General features: G+C 41.3%; 1 protein-coding gene across 3 annotated transcripts in view; it reads left to right on the top strand.

Moving 5' to 3' along the window:
• The first annotated feature begins 13,837 nt into the window (after positions 1–13,837).
• Positions 13,838–19,988, top strand: part of LOC115151077 (dynactin subunit 2) — a 30,514-nt gene continuing 24,363 nt past the window's right edge. For 2 of the 3 annotated variants that reach the window (XM_029695040.1, XM_029695039.1), the window contains exon 1: positions 13,839–14,036. In XM_029695040.1, the coding sequence (XP_029550900.1) occupies positions 14,001–14,036 (36 nt within the window). In that variant the 5' untranslated portion in view covers positions 13,839–14,000. Of the gene's footprint in view, positions 14,037–19,988 lie in introns of all 3 variants that reach the window. The other variant, XM_029695038.1, reaches the window with a different exon arrangement.

Raw genomic sequence — 19,988 nt, 5'->3', positions numbered from 1 at the left:
CTCATTCAAGGATTTTTCTTTATTTGACTATTTTCTACATTGTAGAATAATAGTGAAGACATCAAAACTATGAAATAACACATGGAATCATGTAGCTACCAAAAAAGTGTTAAACAAATCAAAAGATATTTTAGATTTTAGATTCTTCAAAGTAGTGTGGTGAAAATGTAATATTATTTACATACTATACTGTTTGATTAGACATACTATGCTGTTTAACTTAAGATAATTGTTATATGTTAGTATTTTTACTGATACAGGCTTGTCATTTGACTTAGTCATAAGTCTGGGCATACAGAAAATAGCTGTTTGGGGTGTGACTGCAGTATGTGACATCCTGTTTTAACAATATACAGGAAATATGCAGGAAGGAACAGACATGTCAGCTAACTTAATCTGCACAGACATGCTAAATCAGCTTTTACACACCATGTTCCGTCCCTGTTTCAATCTATCTGCAAAACTGCCACGTAGACAACATAGGTTGTACTTTTTCTGTAAGAGGAGAGAGACAACTCTGTTCGTTGGACTTTCCTAATGATGCACTGACTGAGTGGTTGTTATTGATTGCTTCATATTTTAAAATCTTATAAAATTGTTTTTTGAAAGAATCTACAGTCTCTCTTCCTATAGAATTATTCTGACAGTAGCTACCCTTTGCCTTGATGACAGCTTTGCACAATCTTGGCATTCTCTCAACCAGCTTCACCTGAAATGCTTTTCCAAAAGTCTTGAAGGTGTTCCCAGATATGCTGAGCACTTGTTGGCTGCTTTTCCTTCACTCTGTGGACCAAATCATCCCAAATGATCTCAATTGGGTTGAGGTTGGGTGATTGTGGAGGCCAGGTCATCTGATGCAGCACTCCATCACTCTCCTTCTTAGTCAAATAGCCCCTACACTGCCTGGAGGTGTGTTGGGTCATTGTCTTGTTGAAAAACAAATGATAGTCCAACTAAGCGCAAACCAGATGGGATTGCGTATTGCTGCAGAATGCTGTGGTAGCCATGCTGGTTAAGTGTGCCTTGAATTCTAAATAAATCACCGACGGTGTCAGCAGCAAAGCACCTCCACACCATCACACTTCCTCCTCCATGCTTCACAGTGGGAACCACACTTGCGGAGATCATCCGTTCATCTAGTCTGCGTTTCACAAAGACACGGCGGTTGGAACCAAAAATATTAATTTTGGACTGGTCTAATGCTCATTTCTTGGCCCAAGCAATTCTCTTCTTGGTGTCATTTATTAGTTGTTTCTTTGCAGCAATTCAACCATGAAGGCCTGACTGACACAGTCTCCTCTGAACAGTTGATGTTTTTTTATTTATCCAGGTGTGTAGACTGAGAACACATTCTCATTTACAGCAACAACCTGGGGAATAGTTACAGGGGAGAGGGGATGACTGAGCCAATTGTAAACTGGGGATGATTAGGTGGCTATGACAGTATGAAGGCCAGGACACCAGGGTTAACACCCCTACTCTTACAATAAGTGTCATGGGATCTTTCTTGACCACAGACACCCATTTAGCATCCCATCTGAAAGATGACATCCTACACAGGGCAGTGTGGAGCATTGGGATATTTGCCTCCTACTGGCAATACAACACCACTTCCAGCAGCATCTGGTCTCCCATACAGGGACTGACCAGAACCAACCCTGCTTAGCTTCAGAAGCAAGCCAGCAGTGGGATGCAGGGTGCTATGCTGCTGAGATGTGTTTGTTACTTGAACTCTGTGAAGCATTTATTTGGGCTGCAATTTCTGAGGCTGGTGACTCTGCTGAACTTATCCTCTGCAGTAGAGGTGACTCTGTGTTTTTTCCTGCGGCAGTCCTCATGAGAGCTAGTTTCATCATAGCGCTTGATGGTTTTTGCGGCTGCACTTGAAGAAACTTTCAAAGTTCTTGAAATGTTCTGGATTGACTGACCTTCATGTTTTAAAGTAATGATGGACTGTAGTTTCTCTTTACTTATTTGAGCTGTTCTTGCCATAATATGGACTTGGTCTTTTACAAAATAGGGCTATCTTCTGTTTACCACCCAATCATTCTTAAATGGAAGATGTTTGAAACCACCAAGACTCTTCCTAGAGCTGGCCGCCCAGCCAAAGTGAACAATCAGGGAGAAGAGCCTTGGTCAGGAAGGTGACCAAAATCCTGATGGTCACTCTGACAGAGCTATAGAGTTCCTCTGTGGAGATGGGAGAACCTTCCTGAAGGACAACCATCTCTGCAGCACTACACCAATCAGGCCTTTATGGTAGAGTGTCCAGACGGAAGCCACTCCTCAGTAAAAGGCACATGACATCCCGCTTTGAGTTTGCCAAAGGGCACCTAAAGACTCTTAACATGAGAAACAAGATCCTCTGGTATGATGAAACCAAGCTGGAACTCTTTGGCCTGAATGCCAAGCATCACGTCTGGAGGAAACCTGGCACCATCCCTACGGTGAAGCATGGTGGTGGCAGAATCATGCTGTGAGGATGTTTTTTAGTGGCAGGGACTGGGAAACTAGTCAGGATCGAGGCAAAGATGAACAGCGCAAAGTACATAGAGATCCTTGATGAAAACCTGCTCAAGAGCACTCAGGACCTCAGACTGGGGCGAAGGTTCACCTTCCAACAGGACAACAACCCTAAGCACACAGGCAAGACAACGCAGTAGTGACTTCGGGACAAGCCTCTGAAGGTCCTTGAGTGGCCCAGCAAGAGCCCGGACTTGAACCCGATCGAACATCTCTGGAGAGACCTGAAAATAGCTGTACTGCAACGCTCCCCATCCAACCTGACAGAGCTTGAGAGGATTTGCAGAGAAGAATGGGAGAAACTCGCTAAATACACGTGTGCAATGCTTGTAGCGTCATACCCAAGAAGTCTCAAGGCTGTAATTGCTGCCAAAGGTGCTTCAACAAAGTACTGAGTAAATGGTCTGAATACTTATGTAAATGTTATATTTCCTTTTTCTATTTTTAATAAATTAGCAACAATTTCTATAAATCCGTTTTTGCTTTGTTATTATGGGGTATTGTGTGTGTAGATTGATGAGGGAAAAACAATTTAATCAATTTCCAAATAAGGCTGTAACGTAACAAAATGTGGGAAGAAATCAAGGGGTCTGAATACTTTCTGAAGGCACTGAATATAGTCAGTTCCATTAACATATTTACAATGTGCAGGGATAATGGAGTGATAGAGGTAGATAAGTAAGTGGTAAGGTGACTAGGCATCAGGATATATGATAAAAAGAGTAGCAGCAGTATAAATATATGTGCTTGTTATGTGTGTGTTGGATTATCAGTTAGCATGAGTGTGTATAGTCCTGTGAGTGTGCATAGAGACAGTACAAAAATAAAAAGGCGGTGCAATGTGTGTCCCTCCCCGCTGAACAATATAAAGTTGGTTTGAGGTGCCTAGGTCATGTGCTCAAGGAGCTATTGAATTTTAAGTTATATTTTTTAAATATGTAGAATCATTTCATGAGAAAACTAAAGGGTGATTCCATATGTGTTATTTCATAGTTTTGATGTCTTCACTATTATTCTACAATGTAGAAAATAGTAAAAAGAAAGAAAAACCCTTGAATGAGTAGGTGTGTCCAAACTTTGGACTGTATATTGTTTTATCCATTTTGAATTCAGGCTGTAACAACAAAATATGGAATAAGTTAAAGGGTATGAATACTTTCTGAAGGCACTGAATCTGCTTTAGTTTTCGAGGTGATCAATCCCTGTTGAGGGAGGGGCTGCTTTAAAAAAAATATTGTGTATATTTATTTCTTCTGAACACATTTTGAACACAGTTTGTTCGAAATGTCAATTCTTGCAAATGTTTTCAAAATATTTACTTTATTGTTTGCTAGCTGGACAGACAAACACGAGTTCTAAACTGTAAATCAATCAAAACTTGTATACTATCGATGGTACTCAATCTGCTGATCACATTTACCAATCTCATTATCGATACCTAAGGTAGTAGACAGCTTTTGTATTTATTAATGATCTAACTATTCAGTTATAGAAATGTGATACCATCAATGCAAGCTTTAGTATGACTCCCAACTTAGAACACAGCAACTTAGTTATGTAGCTAGGTTGCTAGTTAGCTAGTTACAATAAGTAGATCTGTTGCTAGCTAGCCGGAGAAGATAGCTTTATCACTGGTTAGCATGTCATTCCAGGACAAGTAGCGTTTCAGTTTATTCCAAGTAATAATTTAAGACTACACAAATCTATAGGACAAGTATTGTAAAACTTATACAGTCATCAAGGCAGGACCCACTAATTTCATTCACACTGAAACATAAGAAATGCACTTATCCCTGTCAATAGTTGGAGTAGGATGATTGCAGAGCACCCTGCCTCAGACTGTCATGAGGTTCATTTTCTAGCTCACAAACTACAATCTTTTGCTGTGATTATTTATTTAATTAATTCTTGTCTCTCACTTTTGTCTCACATGATCTATTCAGCGCTCATGTGTCCTTATTTTTAAAACTGTATTTAACCTTTATTTAACTGATCACAGCGATCAACCTAGCATGGGATGATTCATTCACCAGGGAGTGACATGTATAGGCTTTGCCATATGTATTTGCTAATATGCATATAGAGCTGTCATTTTTTAAACTTCCATACAAGTATACATGACACCTTTTCTATCTACATGCTTTTATCTGAGTTTCTATGCAAATTATATGATTGAATGTTTATTTAAGCCTGCAGCTAGTTACTTGAAATGAGACAATCATGTCAAAACCTGATTCATTTACATTACATTTACATTTAAGTCATTTAGCAGACACTCTTATCCAGAGCGACTTACAAATTGGTGCATTCACCTTATGATATCCAGTGGAACAACCACTTTACAATAGTGCATCTAAATCTTTTAAGGGGGGGGGGGGGGTTAGAAGGATTACTTTATCCTATCCCAGGCATTCCTTAAAGAGGCGGGGTTTCAGGTGTCTCCGTAAGGTGGTGATTGACTCCGCTGTCCTGGCGTCGTGAGGGAGCTTGTTCCACCATTGGGGTGCCAGAGCAGCGAACAGTTTGGACTGGGCTGAGCGGGAACCGTGCTTCCTCAGAGGTAGGGGGGCCAGCAGGCCAGAGGTGGATGAACGCAGTGCCCTTGTTTGGGTGTAGGGCCTGATCAGAGCCTGAAGGTATGGAGGTGCCGTTCCCCTCACAGCTCCGTAGGCAAGCACCATGGTCTTGTAGCGGATGCGAGCTTCAACTGGAAGCCAGTGGAGAGAGCGGAGGAGCGGGGTGACGTGAGAGAACTTGGGAAGGTTGAACACCAGACGGGCTGCGGCGTTCTGGATGAGTTGTAGGGGTTTAATGGCACAGGCAGGGAGCCCAGCCAACAGCGAGTTGCAGTAATCCAGACGGGAGATGACAAGTGCCTGGATTAGGACCTGCGTCGCTTCCTGTGTGAGGCAGGGTTGTACTCTGCGAATGTTGTAGAGCATGAACCTACAGGATCGGGTCACCGCCTTGATGTTAGTGGAGAACGACAGGGTGTTGTCCAGGATCACGCCAAGGTTCTTAGCACTCTGGGAGGAGGACACAAGGGAGTTGTCAACCGTGATGGCGAGATCATGGAACGGGCAGTCCCTCCCCGGGAGGAAGAGCAGCTCCGTCTTGCCGAGGTTCAGCTTGAGGTGGTGATCCGTCATCCACACTGATATGTCTGCCAGACATGCAGAGATGCGATTCGCCGCCTGGTTATCAGAAGGGGGAAAGGAGAAGATGAATTGTGTGTCGTCTGCATAGCAATGATAGGAGAGACCATGTGAGGATATGACAGAGCCAAGTGACTTGGTGTATAGCGAGAATAGGAGAGGGCCTAGAACAGAGCCCTGGGGGACACCAGTGGTGAGAGCGCGTGGTGCGGAGACAGATTCTCGCCACGCCACCTGGTAGGAGCGACCTGTCAGGTAGGACGCAATCCAAGCGTGGGCCGCGCCGGAGATGCCCAACTCGGAGAGGGTGGAGAGGAGGATCTGATGGTTCACAGTATCAAAGGCAGCAGATAGGTCTAGAAGGATGAGAGCAGAGGAGAGAGAGTTAGCTTTAGCAGTGCGGAGAGCCTCCGTGACACAGAGAAGAGCAGTCTCAGTTGAATGCCCAGTCTTGAAACCTGACTGATTAGGATCAAGAAGGTCATTCTGAGAGCGATAGCAGGAGAGCTGGCCAAGGACGGCACGTTCAAGAGTTTTGGAGAGAAAAGAAAGAAGGGATACTGGTCTGTAGTTGTTGACATGGGAGGGATCGAGTGTAGGTATTTTCAGAAGGGGTCCAACTCTCGCTCTCTTGAAGACGGAAGGGACGTAGCCAGCGGTCAAGGATGAGTTGATGATTCAAAATTGAATTCACTGACAGATGGCTAATGAAACACTAGCTTCCTGAGCAGACACATTGACAGTTACAGTATTAGCGGCCTAGGCTGGTCAACTGTAACAATGTCTAGCTTTCAAATAAATTGGCTAAATGGTCAACAGAGTTACCTCTTCATATGATCAAGACAAGTCGTATTGCATGCTGCATATTTCAAGTGCCCTCAAACAGATATTTATCTTCAGTCTTTGGGAGCAACCGTTATTTCCTCTTAACACACTGACAGCGGATCACACTTTCATGTAAGGCCGTGTTTACATCTGGGCTGCATTCAAATCAAACCTTATTTGTCACATGCGCCGAATATAAAAAAGTGTAGACTTTACCGTGAAATGCTTACTTACAAGCCTTTAACCAACAGTGGATTGCAGTTCCCGTGTATACATGAGGGGTATGTATGGGATTGTTGATTGGTTCCAAGTTTAGCAATTCACAAATGTGCCTGAGCAGACAGTGTTGAAATGTACTTTTTCTGAGAAAATGTGCAAGAATTGAAGGTGAAAACTAATTTTACAGTAACCATAATATGTAATTGTCATATAAAACAATTCTCAATGAACACTGAACTCAAATATAAATTCAACATGCTAAAAAATTCATAGATTTTTCTGAGTTACAGTTCATATGCGGAAGTCAGTCAAGTTAAATATATTCATTAGGCCCTAATCTATGGATTTCACATGGCTGGGAATACAGATACCTTAAATAAAATTGGCCTCACAATGGGCCTCAGGATCTTGTCACTATATTTGTGTGCATTAAAATTGCCATCAATAAAATGCAATTGTGTTTGTTGTAGCTTATGCCTGTCCATACCATAACCCCACCACCACCATGGGGGACTATGTTCACAATGTTGACATCAGAAAACTGCTCGCACACACAATGCCATGCACGTGGTCTGCGGTTATGAGGCCGGTTGTACGTATTGCCAAATTCTCTAATTCAATTCTCTGGCAACAGCTCTGGTGGACATTCCTGCAGTCAGCATGCCACAGTGGATTTGGATTACTTGACTGAACGCGCGAACAAAATGGAGGTATTTGGACAGAAAGGATGGACTTTATCGAAACAAATGAACATTTTGTTCGCGGGAGCTGAGTGCATTCCGATGAAGATCATCAAAGGTAAGTGAATATTTATAATGCTATTTCTGAGTTTTGTTGACTCCACAAAATGGCGGGTTTGGTTTTGTGACCGAGCGCTGTACTCAGATTATTGCAAAGTGTGCTTTTGCTGTAAAGCTTTTTTGAAATCTGACACAGCGATTGCATTAAGGAGAAGTGTATCGATAATTCTTTGAATAACAGTTGTATATTTTATCAATGTTTATGATGAGTATTTCTGTAAATTGATGTGATCATTCACCGGAAGTTTTGGGAAGCAAAACATTTCTGAACATTACACGCCAATGTAAAATGGGGTTTTTGGATATAAATATGAACTTTATCGAGCAAAACATACATGTATTGTGTAACATGAAGTCCTATGAGTGCCATCTGATGAAGATCATCAAAGGTTTGTGATTCATTTTAGCTGTATTTCTGGTTTTTGTGACGCATCTCCTTGCTTGGAAAATGGCTGCGTGGTTTTTCTTGTCTAGGTGCTGTCCTAACATAATCTAATGCTATGCTTTCGCCGTAAAGCCTTTTTGAAATCGGACAGTGTGGTTGGATTAATGAGAAGATTATCTTTAAAATGGTGTATATAATACTTGTATGTGTGAGAAATTTGAATTATGAGATTTTTGTTGTTTTGAATTTGGAGCTCTGCTATTTCACTGGCTGTTGGTGAGGTGGGACGCTACCGTCCCACATACCCTAGAGAAGTTAACAGATGAGGTGTTGGAACAGCATGTAAGAAGACTCCACACACTGTATCCTAGATCAGGAAATGCTGTAATGTCAACCTCTTTTTGACTAGGGCTGTAGGCCTAATGTGTGTGTGTGGGTGGGTGTGTGTGTTTAGAAAACTATTCTGTCATGTGGAAAGCCTATGCAGAATTCTTTCATGTATGTAATATAAATAACCTATTTGTGACTGTACTTTGAGATGATGAGAGCATTGTTGCAAGCAGATGGATTTGTGGTTACAAGACAGAGAGTGCGAGGGATATTGAATCTGATTTACCCAGTGGCCACAGCACATAGATGGAGCTTGACCATGGCCAGATGAACATACCATGTTCCTTATCCTAATAGTCTATGGCATATGGATGGGAACATGCGTCTCTTCAGCTAAATTATTCTGTTTCTTTGAAACATGTTTTCACCCTTCATTGTGTTTAACTTTGAACTGCATAAAACAGCATAGGCCTAGTTAACCATAAACCTGAATCAAACTTGGTCTGGTCCATAACCTGGTGTTTGAACTATTTTATTTTAATGCACTTACATCAATTTACCAGGAATCTCGGCTATACATTTAAGGTACCATGCCTGATCTAACAGCCTCCCTTCCCCTCCCCCTGTTTTCTTTATGTTTGTCCTTTACAGATGGGGCTTACCCATTCATGGAGCCATAGATGGCAGCTCTCCTCTGATTACATACCTTGCTGCAATACAAACAACCTAGCCTCCACTGTACTGACGCAGTTCTTAAAGGCAACATGCCTCGATGGACTCCCATCCGGGATTTGGTCTGACCATGGAAGTAAGAACACTCAAGTTGGCTTGATTAGGAATCTTGTTCAAGATGTTGAGCACAGAAGTCACATTTATCTGTGCACAACCAGAGGATAAAGCGCCTTTGGAGGGATGTGTTTCTGCATGTGTTGCATTACTTCTACCAGTCTTAAGGACACTGGCATCCTAGATCCTTCAAATGACATCCACAAAATATCCCTGCAACTTGTATATCCCCCAGAAATTCAGACCTGATGGATTTGTTTCGAGAGGCCTGGAATCACCATACAGATATGGACAGATGTCATGCTAACCAATATGTGGGCAGACAACACAGCTATCAACAATGTGTTCGGTGAAGATCCATACAGGGAGCACAATTCGGAGGCCCTTCTCACACAAATGGCATTGACTACTTCCCTACTGGTGTGAATGAACAGTTCCCTGCTGTGGTTGTGGAACAACCAACTATCAACCTTAGTCAACAACAGCAACAGTACATTTTAATGCCATAGAGGGAATAGTGGACCTTAAGATAAAATGCCAGACTTGCTGCACAGAAATAAAAAGCAACTGCCGGCTAACGGAAACCCTGCTCCTTTCACATGTGAAGCTGGGATGCACTACATGACCAGAGGTATGTGGACACCTGCTTGTCAAACATGCTGAAACAGGAAAGGGTCTTCCCCAAACTGTTGCTACAAAGTTGGAAGCACAGAATCGTCTAGAATGTCATTGTACTGTATGCTGTAGCGTTAAGATTTCCCTTCACTGGAACTAAGGGGCCTAGCCTGAACCATGAAAAACAGCTCCAGACCATTATTATTCCTCCTCCACCAAACTTTATGGTTGGCACTATGCATTGGGGCGGGTAACATTTTCCTGGCATCCGCCAAACCCAGATTTGTCCATCGGACTCCTGAGAACGTTTTTTCACTGCTCCAGATTCCAATGGCGGCGAGCTTTACACAACTCTAGCTGACGCTTGGCATTTTGCATGGTGGTCTTAGGCTTGTGTGCGGCTGCTCGGCCATGGAAACACATTTCATGAAGCTCCCGACAAACAGTTATTATGCTGAAGATGTTTCCAGAGCCAGTTTGGAACTTTGTAGTCAGTGTCGCAACCGAGGACAGATGAATTTAACCTGCTACGTGCTTCAGCACTCGGCATTCCCGTTCTGTGAACTTGTTTGGCTTACCACTTAGCGGCTGAGCGATTGTTGCTCCTAGACGTTTCCACTTCACAATAACAGCACTTAAAATTGACAGGAGCAGCTCTAGCAGGGCGGAAATTTGGAGAACTGACTTGTTGGAAATGTGGCATCCTATGACGGTGCCATTTTTAATGTCACTGAGCGATTCAGCAAGGCCATTCTACTGCCAATGTCTGTCTATGGAGAGTGTATGCATGCACAGTCGATGGCACACTGGACTTCGGGCTAGAAGGTTGAGTGTTCGAGGCCTGCTCCCTGCCTGTTTCATTACAGTATATATAGTGTATCTAGCTAACTCTGACACAACGAGTAGCTAACGTTAGCAAACTTGAATGAAGTAAATATATAAATATTTAAATATATAATTGCACTTATTCACTAACACTTATACTTTACTTTTATACTCTATAATTTGACTCCTTCGAATCATTTACTCCATCATTTACTCCATCGAAATGTTTTGCAAATGCTGGGAAAGGAGCTGGCGCACTACAGTAGGGAAGTTCTGTCATACTTCCAGGTCTATGCTCAAACAGTTTGAGCTTCTAATTTTAAAAATTAATCTCTCCAGAAATAAGTCTCTCACTGTTGCTGCCTGTTATAGACCCCCCTCAGCTCCCAGCTGTGCCCTGGACACCATATGTGAATTGATTGCCCCCCATCTAGCTTCAGAGTTCGTTCTGCTAGGTGACCTAAACTGGGATATGCTTAACACCCCGGCCATCCTACAATCTAAGCTAGATGCCCTCAATCTCACACAAATTATCAAGGAACCCACCAGGTACAACCCTAAATCTGTAAACATGGGCACCCTCATAGATATTATCCTGACCAACTTGCCCTCCAAATACACCTCTGCTGTTTTCAGTCAGGATCTCAGCGATCAGCATTGCCTGCATCGGTTATGGGTCCGCGGTCAAACAACCACCCCTCATCACTGTCAAACGCTCCCTAAAACACTTCTGCGAACAGGCCTTTCTAATCGACCTGGTCCAGGTATCCTGGAAGGATATTGACCTCATCCCGTCAGTAGAGGATGCATGGTTGTTCTTTGAAAGTATTTTCCTCACCATCTTAAATAAGCATGCCCCTTTCAAAAAATGTAGAACTAAGAACAGATATAGCCCTTGGTTCACTCCAGACCTGACTGCCCTCGACCAGCACAAAAACATCCTGTGGTGTACTGCACTAGCATCAAATAGTCCCCGCGATATGCAACTTTTCAGGGAAGTCAGGAACCAATACACGCAGTCAGTTAGGAAAGCAAAGGCTAGCTCTTTCAAACAGAAATGTGCATCCTGCTGCTCTAACTCAAAAATGTTCTGGGACACTGTAAAGTCCATGGAGAATAAGAGCACCTCCTCCCAGCTGCCCACTGCACTGAGGCTAGGAAATACTGTCGCCACCGATAAATCCACGATAATCAAGAATTTCAATAAGCATTTCTCTACGGCTGGCCATGCTTTCCTCCTGGCTACCCCAACCCCTGCCAACAGCTCCTCACCCCCCGCATCTACTTGCCCAAGCCTCCCCAGCTTCTCCTTCACCCAAATCCAGATAGCAGATGTTCTGAAAGAGCTGCAAAACCTGGACCCTACAAATCAGCTGGACTAGACAATCTGGACCCTCTCTTTCAAACAATTTCCGCCGCCATTGTTGCGACCACTATGACTGGTCTGTTCAAACTCTCTTTTGTATCATCTGAGATTCCTAAAGATTGGAAAGCTGCCGCGGTCATCCCCTTCTTCAAAGGGGGTGACATTCTAGACCCAAACTGTTACAGACCTATATCCATCCTGCCCTGCCTTTCCAAAGTCTTCGAAAGCCAAGTTAACAAACAGATCACTGACCATTTCAAATCCCACCGTACCTTCTTCGCTGTGCAATCCGGTTTCCGAGCTGTGCACCTCAGCCACGCTCAAGGTACTAAACGATATCATAACTGCCATCGATAAAAGACAGTACTGTGCAGCCGTCTTCATTGACCTGACCAAGGCTTTCGACTCTGTCAATCACCGCATTCTTATCGGCAGACTCGACAGCCTTGGTTTCTCAAATGACTTCCCCGCCTGGTTCACCAACTACTTCTCAGATAGAGTTCAGTGCGTCAAATCGGAGGGCCTGTTGTCCAGACCTCTGGCAGTCTCTATGGTGGTGCCACAGGGTTAAATTCTCGGGCCAACTCTTTTCTCTCTATATATCAATGATGACACTCTTGCTGCGGGTGATTCCTTGATCCACTTCCACGCAGACGACCCCATTCTGTATACTTCTGGCCCTTCTTTGGACACTGTGTTAACAAACCTCCAAACGAGCTTCAATGCCATACAACACTCCTTCCGTGGCCTCCAACTGCTCTTAAACGCTAGTAAAACTAAATGCATGCTTTTCAACCGATCCTTGCCCACACCGGCCCGCCCGACTAGCATCACTACTCTGGACAGTTCTGACTTAGAATATGTGGACAACTACAAATACCTAGGTGTCTGGTTAGACTGTAAACTCTCCTTCCAGACTCATATTAAGCATCTCCAATCCAAAATTAAATCTAGAATCGGCTTCCTATTTCACAACAAAGCCTCATTCAGTCACACTGCCAAACATACCCTCGTAAAACTGACTATTCTACCGATCCTCGACTTCGGCGATGTCATTTACAAAATAGACTCCAACACTTTACTCAGCAAACTGGATGCAGTCTATCACAGTGCCATCCGTTTTGTCACCAAAGCCCCATATACCACCCACCACTGCGACCTGTATGCTCTCGTCGGCTGGCCCTCGCTACATATTCGTCGCCAAACCCACTGGCTCCAGGTCATCTATAAGTCTTTGCTAGGTAAAGCTCTGCCTTATCTCAGCTCACTGGTCACCATAACAACACCCACCCATAGCACACGCTCCAGCAGGAATATCTCACTGGTCATCCCCAAAGCCAACACCTCGTTTGGCCGCCTTTCCTTCCAGTTCTCTGCTGCCAATGACTGGAACGAATTGCAATAATTGCTGAAGTTGGAGACTTATATCTCCCTCACTAGCTTTAAGCATCAGTTATCTGAGCAGCTCACTGATCGCTGCAGCTGTACACAGCCTATCTGTAAATAGCCCATCCAACTCCTTACCTCATCCCCATGTTGTTTTTATTTACTTGTTTTGCTCTTTTGCACACCAGTATTTGTACTTGCACATCATCATCTGCACATCTATCACTCCAGTGCTAATTTGCTAAATTGTAATTACTTCGCTACTATGGCCTATTTATTGCCTTACCTCCTTACTCCATTTGCACACACTGTATATAGATTTTTTTCTATTGTTATTGACTGTACTTTTGTTTATCCCATGTGTATCTCTGTGTTGTTGTTTTTTGTCACACTGCTTTGCTTTATCTTGGCCAGGTCGCAGTTGTAAATGAGAACTTGTTCTCAACTGGCCTACCTGGTTAAATAAAGGTGAAATAAATACAAATAAAAAAGTACAGAGGAAGTAGAACCCCTTACGTCCGTTGTTTGTATGTGCCCATAGCAACAGTCGAAAATGAGAGGGATACTTAACCCGTACAGTAGGTGGCAGCATCCACCTCTAACGTATGTTTGTGGACCACCATAATACCATAGACGAAGAATCGTTTGCTGCTTGTGTATTCAGTTGGTGCTAGCTATATAACGGAGTAATAACGTTTCCACACGGTCTATTTCAAAGACCGTTGGCAGATTTTTTCGATCTTGTCTACTCATCCACCACCGGCCTCGTCATTGCATCCTTAAAAATGGCTGATCCCAAATACGCCAACTTGCCTGGAATTGTAAGTGGCTTGTTAGCTTGCTTGCTATTCACACTGTCGCGTTGTTCGTAGTTAAGCGCAAGTGTTTATAAGATGTTTGATGAATGCTAGTAAATTACTAGCTAAGCTCTAATCAAAACCGCAGAGTCCCGGCAGCTAGTTAACTATCTAACGAGTTATCCAAACGTTTGCTAGCAAGCATTGGTTTGCCACACATTAGCCTGATATGATAAAAAAGAAGAAAAAAGCCTGATATGATAACTTTAGCGTACTAACTAGTGACCTAAGCTAACGGTAGCTAGTCAGTGTCGGACCCCTGGTTAACTTCTTATATGCATTGAAATTGACCGTTAAATAACAGACATGTCTTACAAGTCATCACATTTCTAAACGTAGTCTTTGGACGGCTAACTAGCTATCAGTTAGGCTAGCAAAACATGCAGCAGCTAGCTAATCCAGTTGTGTGATTGAATGTTGGCCAGCCAAAGCTAGCTTGCTAACCAGTTCTAGTAGCTAGTTAGCGAAATTTGCTTTTGGTGGTTCCAGTCACTGTGGTTCACGCTGTAAAACTGATGACTACAGTCAAAACAGGGAGCTAATTTTGCACTTCATCTCTTTTTATTCCTGATATTTACAATAGTGACTTGACAGAAGTAGGCCTACATAACCTGAGCTATGTAACGTTAGGCATTTTTTATTTTATTGACCCAACAATTACAAAAAAACTGAAATTTACAGAGTACATAAACCTAACAGTATTACATATCAAGATTAATTTTCAATTTGTTAAATACTTTTGTGGTGCGTATTGCTTTTTTTGTTTTTACATTTACTGATCATTTCAAAAATAAATCTTAAATAATGTGAAGAAAGATAAACTTCCATGAAAGATAAACAAATGAACAATGAAAGTTAAATCAGGGTCCATATCATTTGGATCAAAATAAAACATAATATCAGAGTCTTTCAAATGAACATTAATAGTTGTTTCGTTTAAAATAAAATCCTCTAACTCACACCAAAATCTTCTGACATAAGAGCAGTCCCAAAAATAAATGGTCAAGAGTCTCTGGGTCACAATCACAAAATACACATTTGTTATCAATAGCTATTTTAAATCTGTGTATAATAAAGGTCTTTACAGGGTAGATTCTATGAATGAGTTTGTATGATACTTCTTTCACCTTTATTAGATATACAATATTTACCAGATAACAACAAAACTTTGTTCCAGTTCACTTGTCCTCGGGCTGCATTCCAGTACATTTTAACAGAGGGAATAGTAACATATTGACAGTTTCCTTATATACATGTTATTACATTTATAGTGTACAATGTCAATTCCTTCTAATTGTATTGAGGCTACAAAATCCTCAACAGTTGCACTTGGAGTATTGTTATATTCTCCTAAAAGAAGAATAGCACCTTTAGGGACAGCTCTAACAACAATGTGATACTCCTCAGGAGTGAATGTAACATTGTGTGTTCTAATAAATTCTGGATAATCATATAGTTGTCCGTCATTATTCAATAATTGTTTAACCCAAATAATGTTGTCAAACCAGTTCTGGAAAAACAAAGACTTGTTTTTGTATTTTATGTATTTATTATTCCAGATTGTATACCTATGAGGGGAAAAAAATGTGTTTGTACATGAGGTTCCAAATGCAAGGATTGCATTTCATATTCCAAATGCAATCCTTATTTCTTAAATAGTTTTGCATCCGTTTAATCTTAAATATTATATTAGAGGTTTTAAAGTCCAGAGCATTCAACCCTCCTCCACTTTGGGTGCTACAAACGTTAGGCATTTAGCTGACAAAACTAAATTGGAAATGCAAATGAACAAACTATAAATTAATATCATGTTTGTAATGGCTTTTCCAAAATGGATTTTTTGTTGTTGTTGTGACAATTCAAATTGAAATACAAAAAAGATATTGAATTATCATTTTCATGATAGAGTATGCATAATGCCTACCAATTTGAAAAATAAATAGCAAAGTGTGTTTATTTCATTTCCATGCCATGGTACTAACCAGTTCAACACTGACAGATTTAAAAACTAAATGTAAATGCTAAAATGACATCATTTCTCATGTTTGCCATTTCGTTTCCTTGTGACAGCATGAATTGTAACAAAAAGAAAATGGCAAGTTACAATCATTTTCCATACTGAGTGGTTTAAAGGGATACTAGAGGATTTTATATTCTCCTTCCCCAGAGTCCGATGAGCTCATGAATACCACTGACACACAATCAGTTAACCGCTACTCTAACATTGAAATCTGGTATATACACCCTTGTCCCCACCCTTCCACTGACTGGATGCTTTGAACCATCTGTATATGTCCTTAAAAACAAATAAAACCGATTTTTATCTATATATCTCTCCACACACCGTCTCATCCCATTCTCTCCTGCCCTCAATCATGTCCACATCTACACTTGGTTTAGGAAACTGCCATGGAGGAACGTTCTCCAATGCAATTGCTGGCCCTATCTCTCTCTCTCTCTCCCCCGAGTCCATATTCTACCACCTTCTGCCCGATTGTCCACCTGTATGTCCTCTGCTTACCAACTACTTGCTCCCAGCATTCCCCAGTTGCCGTATCCTTCTGAACCCCCTTTCAACCTCGCCCAGTACGCTAATGCAAGTTTGTCCTGCCTTATCCTCCGTTGCAGTTGACCACTATCCACACGGAGGCACCTTTTGGGGCCCTGCTAGGTGGATAAAAAAGAAATACAAAATTCTAGTTACTTAGGCTGGATCCCTTCTTGAAATGCAGTTTTTAACTGTGTACTAATTAAACCCCAAATAATATGATCTACATTATCAGTCTCTGTGTGTAAAATAAAGTGGTTAATGTGATCCTAACAATACATTAATATTGCAGTTAGCGTTGATAGCCTTTATAATAAGATGCTTGTGACCACACACATCTAAATATTGCACTTGGGGGGAAAAATCCATCTTAAAGTAGAAATAGAATGAAACAAACAGGCATTACATTTTTTTCTCTATTATAATGACCACTATAGTAGACGTCGATCAAGTGCACAAGGATACATATGCAAAAATAACGTTCACTGAGTAAAACATTTAATAATCCCCCTGTTATAGTATGTCAAGTTCAACAAAACAAAAGCAATATCTTTGGGCTACAGTTGCAAGAAAAAGTATGTGAACCCTTTGGAATTACCTGGATTTCTGCATAAATTGGGCATACAATTTGATCTGATTTTCATCTAATAACACAAACAATTATGCATTTCTATGTCTTTATTGAACACACCGTGTAAACATTCACAGTGTATGGTGGGAAAAGTGTGAACTGGTTTACCCTCTGGCAGCAATAACCTCAACCAAACATTTTCTGTAGTAATTTTTTGACCATTCCTCTTTACAAAACTGTAAACTACACATGGTTGATGATATTACTAGTTTATCTAGCTTGTCCTGCGTTGCATATAATCGATGCGGTGCCTGTTAATTTATCATTGAATCATAGCCTACTTCGCCAAACGGGTGATTTAATAAGCGCATTCGCGAAAAAAGCACTGTTGTTGCACCAATGTGTACCTAACCATAAACATCAACGCCTTTCTTAATCAATACACAAGTATATATTTTTAAACCTGCATATTTAGTTAATATTGCCTGCTAACATGAATTTCTTTTAACTAGGGAAATTGTGTCACTTTTGCGTTCTGTGCAACAGAGTCAGGGTATATGCAGCAGTTTGGACCGCCTGGCTCGTTGCGAACTGTGTGAAAACTATTTATTCCTAACAAAAACAGCCAACTTCGCCAAACGGGGGATGATTTAACAAAAGCGCATTTGCAAAAAAATCACAATCGTTGCACGAATGTACCTAACCATAAACATCAATGCCTTTCTTAAAATCAATACACAGAAGTATATTTTATTAAACCTGCATATCTAGTTAAAAGAAATCCAGCTTAGCAGGCAATATTACACTGGGGAAATTGTGTCACTTCTCTTGCGTTCATTGCACGCAGAGTCAGGGTATATGCAACAGTTTGAGCCGCCTGGCTCGTTGCGAACTAATTTGCCAGAATCTTACGTAATTATGACATAACATTGAAATGATGTCATGAATTTTTTTGCATTTTTACTTTCTTCAACACTTTGCAATGCAATGTAACAGGAATATTTAGACTTATGGGTGCCACCCGTTAGATAAAATACGGAACGGTTCTGTATTTCACTGAAAGAATAAACGTTTTGTTTTCAAAATGATAGTTTCCGGATTTGACCATATTAATGACCTAAGGCTCGTATTTCTGTGTGTTATTATGTTGTAATTAAGTAGATGATTTGATATTTGATAGAGCAGTCTGACTGAGCGAGCGGTGGTAGGCAGCAGCAGGCTCATAAGCATTCATTCAAACAGCACTTTTGTGCGTTTGCCAGCAGCTCTTCGCTGTGCTTCAAGCATTGAGCTGTTTATGACTTCAAGCCTTTTAACTCCCGAGCTAGTTAGCGGAATGCGCGCCAATAGTGTTTCAATCGGTGACGTCACTCGCTCTTGTCACGTCCTGACCAGCAGAGGGAGTAATTGTATTAGTTTTGGTCAGGATGTGGCAGAGGGTTTGTGTTGTGTGTTAGGTTCTAGGTAGGTTTTCTATGTGTAGGTTGGGTGCTGGACTCTCAATTGGAGGCAGGTGTTTCTAGTTGCCTCTGATTGGGAGTCCTATATACAGGTGTGTGTTTTTCTTTGTGGTTGTGGGTAGTTGTTTGTAAGCACTGCTTTGTTTAGCCTGCCACACTGTTCGTGTCGTGAGTATTGTTTATTTCCTGTGGATGCTTTACTCGTGTTTTATTAAAAGAGATGAGTATCCACATTCCCGCTGCGTATTGGTCCTCCCTTCAACACAACGACATTATTTGTGACAGCTCTACATTCCCGCTGCGTATTGGTCCTCCCTTCAACACAACGACATTATTTGTGACAGCTCTGCAAGGGCCGCGGCTTTTGTGGAGCGATGGGTAACGATGCTTCGAGGGTAGCTGTTGTCGATGTGTTCCTGGTTCGAGCCCAGGTAGGGGCGAGGAGAGGGACGGAAGCTATACTGTTACACTGGCAATACTAAAGTGCCTATAAGAACACCCAATAGTCAAAGGTATATGAAATACAAATGCTATAGAGAGAAATAGTCCTATAATTCCTATAATAACTACAACCTAAAACTTCTTACCTAGGAATATTGACGACTCATGTTAAAAGGAACCACCAGCTTTCATATGTTCTCATGTTCTGAGCAAGGAACTTAAACGTTAGCTTTTTTACATGGCACATATTGCATTTTTACTTTCTTCAACACTTTGTTTTTGCATTATTTAAACCAAATTGAACATGCTTGATTATTTATTTGAGGCTAAATTGATTTTATTGATGTATTATATTAAGTTAAACTAAAAGTGTTCATTCAGTATTGTTGTAATTGTCATTATTACAAATAAATACATTTACAAAATCGGCCGATTAATCGGTACTGGCTTTTTTCGGCCCTCCAATAATCAGTATTGGTATCGGCGTTGAAAAATCATATTCGGTCGACCTCTAGTACATACTGGCAAATTCTCTACATTTTGGAGAGTGGCTTATGGTAGAGAAATTAACATTCAATTATGCTGCCTCAACTTGAGTCCTCTGTGGCATTGTGTGACAACTGCAGGAAAAATGCTCACTAACAGGTATGTAAACATATTTGTGCACAACATTTGAGAGAAATTAGCTTTTGCATGTGGAACATCTCTGGGATCATTTATTTCAGCTCATGAAACATGGGACCAAAATATAACAAAAATATAAAATGCACCATGTAAAGTGTTGGTCCCATATTTCATGAGTTGAAATAAAAGATCCCAGAGATGTTCCATACGCACAAAAAGCTTATTTCTCTAAAATTGTGAACAAATTTGTTTACATCCTTTTTAGTGAGCAT

The sequence above is a fragment of the Salmo trutta genome, chromosome 16 (genome assembly GCF_901001165.1).
Source record: "Salmo trutta chromosome 16, fSalTru1.1, whole genome shotgun sequence".
In the NCBI taxonomy this organism is placed as follows: domain Eukaryota; kingdom Metazoa; phylum Chordata; class Actinopteri; order Salmoniformes; family Salmonidae; genus Salmo; species Salmo trutta.
This window is presented reverse-complemented; position numbering and strand designations above follow the sequence as displayed.